General features: G+C 47.2%; 1 protein-coding gene across 6 annotated transcripts in view; it reads left to right on the top strand.

The window, feature by feature from the left end:
• Slc23a2 (solute carrier family 23 member 2) overlaps positions 1-5,330 on the top strand; it is a 95,713-nt gene extending 90,383 nt beyond the window's left edge. For all 6 annotated transcript variants that reach the window (XM_052722412.1, XM_052722414.1, XM_052722410.1 and 3 more), the window contains one exon: positions 955-5,330. In XM_052722412.1, the coding sequence (XP_052578372.1) occupies positions 955-1,187 (233 nt within the window). In that variant the 3' untranslated portion in view covers positions 1,188-5,330. The remainder of the gene's footprint in view (positions 1-954) is intronic.
• Positions 5,331-12,123: the final 6,793 nt, after the last annotated feature.

The following is a 12,123-nucleotide window of genomic DNA, read 5'->3' as shown; positions in this document are numbered from 1 at the left end:
CAGTACCAGCTACTCACGAGTCTACGGCAGGAGGATCCCCTGAACCCAGGAGGCCAAGCTGAGTAGCATAGTGAGACCCTGTTTGGGGAGTGAGTGTAGGAATAATCGGTTCAAAGCTGCCACTGGTAAGAGCTGTCTTCTAAAGTGGTTGAGATGATACTCCATCTAAATGACTGTTAATAGAGAGCACATCATCCTGAGATGAGAAGGCAGAGGGATACTCAGGCGCACCCTGGATCCTGGTCTCCCCTCACCTGAGCACCAGTGCCAAGCTACTGGTAAATCTCTTAGAGGCGATTGCTGTGCTGTTGTCATATGCTGCCTTCAAGGGCAGATGACACAGTCCATCTGTCTCGTGTGTCTGCCACGGGCTCCCCAGAAATCTTGGGAAAGAGACATTTGAGTGGTGGATTGTTCTAAGGAGGAATCTTAAGAACTTCAAGCCCAAGAACAAGACCAGTTCACCTCCTATCTCCACATCAAACTGGAGCAAAACTAAAAGCTTCGGGGAGGGCATGGCTCTTTGATGAAGGCATCGCATGTTTTTCATTGGTGTTTTAGAGAGGTGGTTTTGCACTACGTTTCATAATAGATTTTGAAGAAGGTGCAGTGAGGTGACTAGACAGCCAGTTAGGAGACTGGATCAATATGATACCCAGGACATCAGTCTCATGCCTAGGTCAGACCTCAGCAGTGAGAGCTGTGAGGACGGGGGGACACGGAGTACGAAGTCACTTGACTGTGGAACATGGGGGACAAAGAGGGAGAGCGACCCCACGCTTTACTTGGCCACGTTCTCCAACTTCTCATGTTTTCTGTTGCTGTCATTGCGCAGGTTTGATTTCTAAAATGGGTGTGCGTGTGTGTGTGTGTCTGTCTGTCTGTCTGTCTAACAGTCCTCGTCGTTTCTAAAATAATTAAGTATTCTTTTGTGTTTGTGTGTGTGTGGAGCAGGTACCCCAGAGGAACGAGGAATCAAGAAATGGAAGAAGGGTGTGAGCAAAGGGAACAAGTCTCTTGACGGCATGGAGTCCTACAATTTGCCATTCGGCATGAGCATTATTAAAAAGTACAGATGCTTCAACTACCTGCCTATAAGCCCAACGTTTGCAGGCTACACATGGAAAGGCTTTGGGAAGAGTGAGTCCAGCCGGAGTTCAGACAAAGACTCCCAGGCCACAGTATAGCCTTTGCTGTGCCCTGTGGCCTGGCCACAGTGAGGCGTGTATCTGTAGTCCCTTGCTGAGTAACAAGAAGATATATGTTTGTATATCTACATTGGCATCCTGCACCTCAGAGCTAAGACAGGTTGCACATCACTCTTCTGTTGTGGGTGGTGATTGTGTCCATTATGGTGTCTCGCTTGTCTCCTTATTGGTCCCTTACCTTTTTCATGTCTGTTGCTGGCCTTGGTCACTGAACTTGAAATCACAGTCCTGCCATTGGAGTGGGCATTGGAATCTGTAGTGGTCCTGCTTTCAGCTCCCTGCTGCGCAGACTCTCTTTCCTGCGAGCCACTTCAAGGTACAGGGATTTCTGCTTCTTAAACACTATGGCCCACTCTTCGCCTGACCTCAACCTGAGCCCTGTGGAGACCTCTTCTGGCCAAGGGGCCACCAGTGTCTTTACTTTGTCACATCTGCCTGGTCAGAGTAATTCTGAGTCCCCAATACCCAGGAGCCTATTGACCTGACTGAAACTAGTGACATGGCTGTCCTGTACCCAGATGGGAGCCTGCGTAAGGTCTGTATAGCTCTGACCAGGTGGAACTCTGTTTAGGAGATTGACAGGAATGGAAAGGTTCTGAGTCAATGGGATTCTCAACTACTCTCCTCCTTGCCACCCTGGCCCCATCCAGGTCAGCACAGTTCATGCTTGTCCGTTTTACTGGCTGAGACAACCTATTTGGCATTTTCACTGCTGGCTGGTATGACGGGTATGGAGTGCCCACAGATATGGGCACCTTGGCTCTGCTGTCCTGTACTGTTTCATGTGTTTTATTCCTATTTAATATTATGACTATAGCGGACTTTTGAAATCAGTGTTTTTCCATGTGAAGTTCTAATCTTGCATTCTATTCCTTGTCCTCTACCCTTTACCCCTTTAAGAAAAGAACCAGCGTCTGTAAAACTGTGGGTACCACCAGGGAAGCTTCTTGAAATGGCTGTCCAAGGCCAGTGACCATTGTTGTGGGTGTGTTTTTTACTGCTCGATACCATGAAAGTGTAAATACTGTAATGTCTAATCTATTTATCACAACTGACTACTGGACCAGAACCCAGAAACATGGGCCGAGTTACATGTGAATTTGTTTGGTGAAGAAGGGAACCTGGGACAGTAATACAGCATCACCACATGGAATGTGCCATTTCCTTCTGTTGCAAGTCATTGCTGGTAGATCTGGCTTAATAAGACTTTGTGTGGGTTGTCAGGTCACATGTCCACTTAGCCAAATAGCTTGTGCATTTTGTTGCAGAAGATAGTAAGAAAAGCAGCTACCGGCGCCCTCTGTGAAGTATTCTAACCTAGATCACACATTCTTGCTGACAGATGACTTGTATTGAATTTGGTTTTCAAGCCAAGGGAAAAGCCTGAGACATAGAGTAATGACCTTGCTTCGTGTGATTGTACCTCTTAAGTCGCTGTGGACCTGGATGAACTGTGTGTGGCAATGAGCATCCCTGCCTCCCTTAGCAAGGTGTGACTCTCAGTAGCCTTCTCTCCACAGTATGTGTCTCTGGGCCCCAGCCCCAGGCTGGCTCGGTGTCACCACATTGCTAGGCCTTTGTTTTCGTCTCTGAAGCACTCATGAGAGTTTGGGGTTTCCATAACACCTCACCTCAGAGCCACTGCATTGTTTTGCCAAACTCTTACTCCAGATTAAGTAAAGAACTTGGTTTCTAGTTGCATTTAGTTCTGTATGTTCTCTGAATGTGCATTCAGAGTGGTCAGTGCTTTGGAAGCTTATTGGCGGGTGCCTTTTGTCCCTCCTTCCTCGGCAAGCCTGTGAGGCTGACAGCTCACCTGCTCTGCACTCATTCTGGCCTCAGTGTGCGTTTCGCTTGGTTTATCCAGCTTCTCTGGAAGCTTCTGAGATTTTCAGTATTGGGATGCAGGAGTAGGAGTCCACACAGCAGCATGAGAACGGCCAGTGATCCGAGCCCAGTGTCCTACCTGCTACACCGGCCCTGCTGAGTGCTGCCCCAAGTCTTCCCGTTTGGTTGTATTTTGCTCTGGTCACTATTAGTCTGGGCCATGGGCTCAGCAAGAATCTGTATGATCAAGGAAGTGCTGTGCCAACATCTCCAGGGAAGCAGGTTTCCCTTGCTTCTCCAGAACCGACTGTTGATGTTCTTGGAAGGAAGAGGCAGGTGGGAAGAGAGAGAGCAGCCTAGCCAGGTGCCTTCACGGAGTTGTGTACTTTCTGCGCAGCCTTGAGTGATTGGCACCTCGTAACCACTAGGAAGCTTTGTGCAGCATGTAGTCCCCCAGAACATTAGGGAATGTGTGTTTATGTGCCTGGAGGGGAGTTTTTAGGGGGACATGGTGGCCTTGTGTGGTCTGTCTGGTAGATCTTGTGTCTGGCTGTTGACCTACACTGCTAGGAGTTGCTGTGTTTTGTCTGCCATTGGGCAGTTCAAAAGTATTTCAGATGTGAACATCCTTACAGGGCATTCCATCTCTAGTTCTCACAGTGAACACTTGCCTCCTGCCTTTACCTGAGAGCAAGCATTTGTGTCCGCAGAGAGAACAGAAGGTGTGAACAAGGACAGGAAAGGGTTCCCTGTGCGGGAGACCCAGGTTGGAGGGTAATGGGAAATGGCACCAGTCTTTTTAAGTGATTTTCATTCTCATTTATGGGTTAAACCGTGATTCATTGGGACATTTATGCTCAGAATCTTTCTGAAGAGGGTTTCCAGTGTTAATGGTTATTGGGATTAATCTGGGCAAGAGAAGTGGCTTTACCAGGCCAGCTGGAGTGAAGCATTGTGGGTCCTACTGGTACCCATTTCCACTGTAACAAATTCACATGCAGGATTTACTTTATACTGTAGAATACTGACTTTCATGATGACAACTTGATTTATGCATGAATATCACAGTATTTCCATATAGTAAAATAACATTTCTGCCCAGGATAATAGTCACAGTTTTCCAGGGAGGGAATGATATAATTTTCATGACAATGTCATGTGCTGATAGAATTTCTCCATTGATGAACCTCTAGTATGTGTGTATACTTTATTTTACCCATGTGTATATTTTATGATCATGATCTAAACTGTTAGTTCTTTCATTCATGTCCCTGCTGAGACATGCAACTTAGACTTAGAGTTGACAAGTTTAATCATCAGACCAGTGCCGCAGAGGTGAAGCCTCAGTGTGGAACCATCTGGCTAGAAAAGAGGCAGCATCCTGCAGGTGGCTCTGCTGGGGATAGACATATGGCTGCTGGTACCAGGCGTGCCATGGCTTGGAGTGAGGGGCCTAATTACCCAGCTGTTGCTGGACGCCAGCTGTGCATACCCAAGCATGTCCACCGCATACTGGGTTAGTGCACAGCTGGACCCGAGCTTTCACAGAGAGCTCTCGTCTCCAGGAGACTGTCTCTTGGATCGGGGTTTCACATACTGTACTTAGTTCTCAATCCCCTCAAGATTTGGACACCGAATAGGACATCTTCCACTTTCTATGCTTCCTACAGTCAGAACCCCAGTAGTGCAAGAAGGTCCCCTGTGTGCCAGCATTCAGCTCTCACCCATGGAACCTGAAGCACAGTAGTGCTGGGGTCCCTTTTCAGCAGCCTCACGACCCCGTCCTTCCAGGATGTTGACTGCCTTGTCACCTCTCTGACACCCAGCATTCTCAGGTTGCTGTATGTTTCCTGGTGTTTAGAACACTCATACCAACGTTGCTGTCCGACGCCCTCTGACAGTTCAGTGAACATCCTTTTCTGTCTGTTCCTAACAACTTATTTGACACATTAATAAGTTTCTGACTGTCCTTAAAACAGTAAGATGCCTCTATCTTATTTGAGTTTTGTGACTGACTTTACCTATATATCTTTCTGGGATTTTGTTTGTTTTTAATTTTTATTTTGCATACTGAGGGTATTTGGGGTGGGGTTGTTTTTTGAGATGTGTAATTCTTTTATGGAGTTTTTAAAAAGAATTTTCATATTGTTTTTCTAACATGGCTTCATTAAACGTTTAAGTATTTTAAAAATATGTAATATTTGGACCAGATGTTGTGAATAATAGTAGAGATAAAGCTATTTTATTCTGTATTTTTAAAACTGTTCCGTACAAATAAAAGCTCTCCTGGATGTAGTTCTGCTGTCATGTGCCTCTTTCTTTGGCTGGAATTCAATTAAGAGCTACATGTTTTAAGATTCTTAAGGAACGGATCCAATGGGATGAAAAAAAACTGTGTGTGTGTGTGAATTTATTAGATATAATAGTTCATATATATGAAATATATATGTGTGAATTTATTAAGCCGGCTTACATTAAAATAACAGCTGAATCACACCTGAGAGGCTGAGAACCAGGCAGTTGCTCTGGGCTTGAGGCCGGGGGCCTCCGTAGTTAGAATGTTGCTGTGGCTGCCTCTCACTGGTCAACAACCCAGCAGTTGGTTAGTCTGCAAGGTGGGGAGCCTCAGCAGTCCCAGTCTGGTCCATGGACCTGGAAGGATGCTGGTGCTTAGCCCAGGATGGAAGCCTGTAAACAACGGTTTTGACATCAGTGGAGGAATTGGCGGTAGCAGCAGGTGAATCTAGAGAAGGCCCAGCCAAGCAAGCAAGAGGCCAGCAACCTTCCTTCTTTGAAATCTTCATGCCCCCCTTTTTAAAAAATCTGGGCTGTGTCGAAAAGGTCCAATCAGGGCAATGAAGACAGTTCTTCAGATGAGGCCCCTGCTCAGGTGAATCTAATCTGTGATAAAGTAACATTAAAGCCATAGTCCTGTCACCTAAACAGACTAGTAAGGAGGTAAGTTCAACAGCTTCCCAGGAGCCCATGTCAGCAAGTGGGTGGGGGTGGGGGTATCCTGAATCAGTGAGAGGCAGGAGCTTGGGAGGATGTGGGGTGGCAGGCCTCAGGTGTCAGAGACAAGCAAGCATGCTGGGTTTGGTGGCAGTTTGGGATGGATTTCAAGCCCATTATAAACAGCCACCCCAAGAGGTCACAGTGTGGACGACAAAAAAGGCCAAGTACAGCTACTTGTGTGGCCAGGCCCCATTCGGTAGTGGTGTGCTAGGGAGACCAAGGGTGGACACTGAGGAGCTGGGGAGGGGACAAGGGTGGACACTGAGGAGCTGGGGAGGGGACAAGGGTGGACACTGAGGAGCTGGGGAGGGGACAAGGGTGGACACTGAGGAGCTGGGGAGGGGACAAGGGTGGACACTGAGGAGCTGGGGAGGCCAAGGGTGGACACTGAGGAGCTGGGGAGGGGACAAGGGTGGACACTGAGGAGCTGGGGAGGGGACAAGGGTGGACACTGAGGAGCTGGGGAGGGGACAAGGGTGGACACTGAGGAGCTGGGGAGGGGACAAGGGTGGACACTGAGGAGCTGGGGAGGGGACAAGGGTGGACACTGAGGAGCTGGGGAGGCCGAGGGTGGACACTGAGGAGCTGGTACATTTTTCAAGTTGGAGCGAACAGAATGACCCAATCTCCATCCTTGATTTTTCCCTGTCAGCTTAGGACATAGTAACATTATAGCTGCTCTGTGGGCCATACTTCCTGCTGCTGCATTCTCAGTGTCCAAGGAGTGGTAGGAGGTTGTCCTCTGCCTTTGAGCACACGCAGAATCAATAAAAAACAATCTAGATGCTTCCAGAAAGAATTAGCTGCTCTAAAACCCAAGTAGCTAGGACCCAATGGACATCAGTATTCTCGGTGAAGTCTCTCCCCCTCGCCCTCCCCATCCCTATCCTTATCCCATTTCCCTACCCCTCCCTTCCCCTTCCTTTCGTCCCTCCCTCACGTTTTAGAGATATCTCTGTGCAATTCAGAGTGATTTCAAATTTATAATCCTTGACTCTGTCTCCCAAGTGTGAGGATGACAAGTGTGTACCGCTATGTGGGGCAGGAAGAGATCTGAACTGAGCTACCAAAGGCTCACATTTAAATGCTTTGGAGAAGTACTTCCCCCCCCCCCTTAATACCAGTGTAGAGGTTTTATTTATTTATTCCTTTAATGTGCATTGGTGTTTTGCCATTGGTGTCAGATCTCCTGGAGCTGGAATTACAGACAGTTGTGAGCTGCCATGTGGGAGCTGGGAGTTGAACCCAGGTCTTCTGGAAGAGCAGTCAGTGCTCTTAACCACCAAGCCATCTCTCCAGCCCCGTAGATAAGTACTTACACACGAAGAGAAACAACCTCAAGCACTGTGTATGATAATGGGGTAGGTCAGCAATAAGCTCAGTGAGTCTCCTCATAAAAAGCAAACAGCCAAAAGGAGGGGAAATGTCCACAGTGATACCAAATTAAGGTCATATGTATCATCGTGGTGGGGAAAAGAGAAGACTTAGAGAAAGAAACAGGCCTAAATGGACTAGTAGTTACAAATGACCCAAATTGCCAAACATCCTAGCACATGCTGCGAAGAACTGGTGTTCAGAAACACGGGCTGCGATTGTTGGAGGCCCCAACGTTGTATTCTGAAACTGATAGTGTCTTAGCAATCAATGTAAAGAAAAAAATTTAACCATTTTTGTTGAATCTAAAAACAACTGGGCTTATGTCTTAAATACATTTAATTTTGTTGTTTTCTTTATAAAAGTCGGGCTGCGTAGGTTAGGGGGTTGGGGGGGGGATTGACCAAGCTTAAATGACGTCTACCATAGATACATTGAGAAGCTGCTTATACTATGGTGCTGGTTTACAAAAGGATATGCAAAATTACAAGGAAAGAGTTGTGAAAATCACCCTGGGCAATTACCAGTCACCTACCATTTCATCAAAGCTGTCCCCAAAGGGAGAGACCGCTGGGGTCACACCTTTCTTCTGGCAACTGAAGCATTTCTTGAGGGTTTCTTTTTGACTGTGTTTATTGAAGGAGGTCTGAGCTTGGTTAGTGGCAGGATTTGCAGTAGGTTTGGTTGGTAATTTTTCTCCCAAGCTCATCTCATGAGCTGGATATCAACTTTGCTTTTCTATTCTGAGTAATACAGAATACAATACTGAGTAATACAGTAACACAGAATACAGTTACGCAATAGAAAGTATAAAATTACAACTATTTGATAATATCACAGGTTAAGGGGAAGGCCCCCACATGCCTTGCACATTACTAACATAAAAGCCTTACACGTCCTCCAGTTGTACTTGACGTTAAAGTGACAGATTGTAGCCAAAATCTTTCTCAGCCAAAGTCACAGGTCTTAGTGGTGCGAGCATGCAATTCCAACTATACAGCAGGCTGAATCAGGAGGATCAAAAGTTCAAAGCCGACCTGTGCTTCAGAGTCACTTGAAGGCCAGCTTAATGAGACCCTGTCCCCAAACAAACAGTACAAAAAGGCCTGAGGATACAGCTGTGTGATGGAGTGCTTGCCTAGGAAGGCCCTGGGTTTAATCCCACATACTGTACAGAAAACAACCCAAGGCTACCCTCATCTGCGCTTGTTCCTGCGGGTGGCCATGTCAGAGGCATGGCAAGAGACATCCTGGGGCCGAGGCTCTCACGGGACCTTGCCTACCGAGAGGTTCACCCTGAACTCCTGAAGTCAGTTGCCACCTCCTTTCCTCTGACATGGCTACGAGCGTGTTCCTCAATCAGTTACTTCTCATTGCTATGAGAAGACATCCAGCAGGAAGCCACGTAGGGGAAGATGGGCTTATTTTGGCTCAGATTGGAAGGGATCCCTTCCACCATAACACCCCAGGGCCCACCCCAGTGATGCACCCCTCCAGCAAGACTGCATCTCCAAAAGGTTCCACAACTTTCCCAAACACGAGCCTATGGAGGGTGTTACACACTCAGAGCACAACACACATACATACACACATGTACACACACAAATACACACATACACACACACGACACATACACACACAACACACACATACACACAATAAACACACACACAATAAACACACACACCACACACACACACACAACACACACACATACACACACACACACACACACCACACACATCCACACACACACACACACACACACACACACACACACACACAACACACACACACACCCCCTTTGCCTATAACTGGCCTTGCTTAATGGTTGCAGTCTTCTAGAATATACCATCCTCATGAGGGAATAAGCAGACTCAAACTAGAAGAATGACTCTGGTGACTGGATTTGGTCATCAGTCCCAAGCTTGTCCAGAAGTATATAGTGACCACCCTTGCGTGCCCCAAGCCCCCCCCACATACACACATATTCCAAGATGGGCCCTGCCTTAATGTCTGAGGACATCCTCCTAGGCAGAGCAAGAAAATTCTCCTGTCAAAGCTCAAACTTCAGCCCCCACCTCCCAGGACAGCGAGCCTCAAACTCCTGATTCACTTTACCTATGAGGAAATGGTAAGAAAGATGCCTGTAGACTGTGTGAGCTCCAGGACTAGACACACAGAACGCCCTTTTCCCGGAAGACAGCCAGCCAGTGTCCCAGGATCCTTTTCCTATTCCTCCGTGGTGCTGGAGTTTCAGGGTGCAGGACCCCCAGCCTTGCTTGTGTTCGTGGCATGTGACCGAGCTCTGGACATGAAGTCGAAGGAAGCTTAGAGATGCAGCTTCTGGTCTTGTCCTTCGATAGCAGATGCTTACCCCGATCTTTGTCTTTGCCCCATTGATGAGAAGCAGAGGTGGTAGCCAACCAGGGGAGCCCATTCAGAGAAGGACATCCCCAGAGAGGCAGGACACGAAAGACCCTGGTCTGATGTTTCTCATGGTCTTGGCATGAAAGAAATCTTAGAAGCCTTAGCAGTAACTGTTAGAACTGTTAAAGCTGTGCTCTAAATACAGGGAATTTTTGAATGAGGAAGCATCTAAAAACTACACTGGCAGTTCCTAGGCCTGACAGAACAGTTGACCAGCTAGATGCTTTGCTCAGGTCAGCTTACATGCTAGTTCACCACGTGCTTCACAGCAACACCTCATTGCAGGAAGGATTTGAGGGCTTAAGATCGACTAGATTCAGGCCTGGAGAGATGGCTCGGCTGCTCTCCTGGAGGACAGGGTTTGTTTCCAGCTCTCACATGGTAGCTCCTGATCATCTGTAACTCCAGTCCCAGGGGATTTGAAGCCCTCTTCTGTCCTCCTTGGGCACCAGGCAGGCATGTGGTACACAGATAGACATGTAGGCAAAACATTCATACACATAAAAATAAATAAAATTTAAAAAAAAGATTCATCTAGATTATGTTGGTCTTCAGTTCCTTTCCAGGTCTGGAGGCACACACAGTTATTTTTTTTAATAATTTGTTTATTTTTATTTTGTATGCATTGGATTTTTTTGCCTTCGTGTGTGTCTGTGAGGGTGTCTCCTCTGAAACTGGAATCGCAGACAGTTGTGAGCTGTCATGTGGGTGCTGGGAATTGAACCCAGATCCTATGGAAGAGCAGTCAGTGCTCTTAACCACTAAGCCATCTCTCCAGCCCCCACACAGGTATTTTTATAGAGCCACAATTGTCATATATGTGTTTTAAATGAATCAGGCAGGCAGAACTCATATCTGGGTATACCAGTCTAAAATGGTAGGGGCCGTTTCTACTTCATCTGCATTTTCTAGACCAACCAAATCCTTTATCAAGTGGCCAGAACTGTGAGACAGACACCCAGAATTTGACCAGCACTTGGGCTGTCTGTGGGATGTAACTACAACCTCCTCCCCAGGTGAGACTTAGATGTCTGCACCCGGGGACGAGCCCCAGTGGGTCAAGTGGGGCCACTGTCAGTTCCAGACTCACCCAGAGGAACAAAGAGAGAGAAGGAAATCTACTATTTCAGGAGCTTTTCTTACTGATGTCTTGAGACATTTCATGCACCACATGCTGATCGTGATGAATGCATCGGTATAAAGACATAAAGAGTGACAATTATCCCACTGTACCAGGCAGGGATCCACTGCTTCCACCTGGTGTGCCCTTGGACAGTGCTCACACAGCAATGTACAGAATATGTTCAGAAATACGCAAGGGTTATGCTTGTGAACATGTATCCAGCAACTTGCCCTTTCTCTCATTATGGTGTAGCCCAGGCACCTCTCCAGTGGGAAGTTAAAGAAATTTGTGCGTTGAGGCACAATGCAAATAAGATGTTACCGACGACGTTGACTTGATTTGCTGGGGTTTGTTTGGCCTTGTTTTAATTTATTTATTTTATGTGCATGGGTGCATAGCCTGCATGTCTCTGTCTGTGTAGCTTGTGCATGCCTCCTGCCCACAGGCCAAAAGAAGGGGTGTTGGATCCCCTGGAACTGGCGTTATAGACAGTTGTGAGCTATCATGTGGGTTCTGGGAATTGGACCTCGGTTCTTTGGAAGAGCAGCCAGTGCTCTTAAGCATTGAACCATCTCTCCAGGCCCTTGTTTTGTTTTGGAACAGGGTCAGATGTAGCCCAGGCTGGCCTGGAACTTGCTATGTAGCAATTTCTGCTCACTCTGCCTCCACCTGCCTCGAAGTAGGTTCCAGGTGTGTTGCCCTCATCCAAGTTGTACCGATTCCTTCTTAATGCAGTGTTTCTGCCATCTTTTCTCTGTGTGCTTCCCCGCCTCTCTCTCTCTCTCTCTCTCTCTCTCTCTCTCTCTCTCTCTCTCTCTCTCCCTCTCTCCCTCCCTCCCTCCCTCCCTCCCTTCTCCCTCCCTCCCTCCCTCCCTCCCTCCCTCCCTCTGCCCTGAGTTGTTCTGATTGCCAAGTACTTTATGTTAACAACCTTCTTTGTATCATTCATACATTTCTTCACGTTCCTATAACTAGTAAACATCTTGCTAGCTCTGCATCTTGTCTACACACACATACACGGTGCTTATACAGCCGCTCATCGTTAGTCACTTTTTACAGGGAGTTTTATGCACCCTTCTGCATCTCACATGATCTTCTCAGCAATGTCTTGTGGAAACTCCTATAGTGGAGTTGGTATCACTTAAA

This window comes from Peromyscus californicus, unplaced genomic scaffold (genome assembly GCF_007827085.1).
Source record: "Peromyscus californicus insignis strain IS unplaced genomic scaffold, ASM782708v3 Scaffold_7__1_contigs__length_154581171, whole genome shotgun sequence".
Classification (NCBI taxonomy): domain Eukaryota; kingdom Metazoa; phylum Chordata; class Mammalia; order Rodentia; family Cricetidae; genus Peromyscus; species Peromyscus californicus.
Note: the sequence above shows the minus strand (reverse complement) of the source record. Positions and strands in the feature narration are given on the sequence as shown.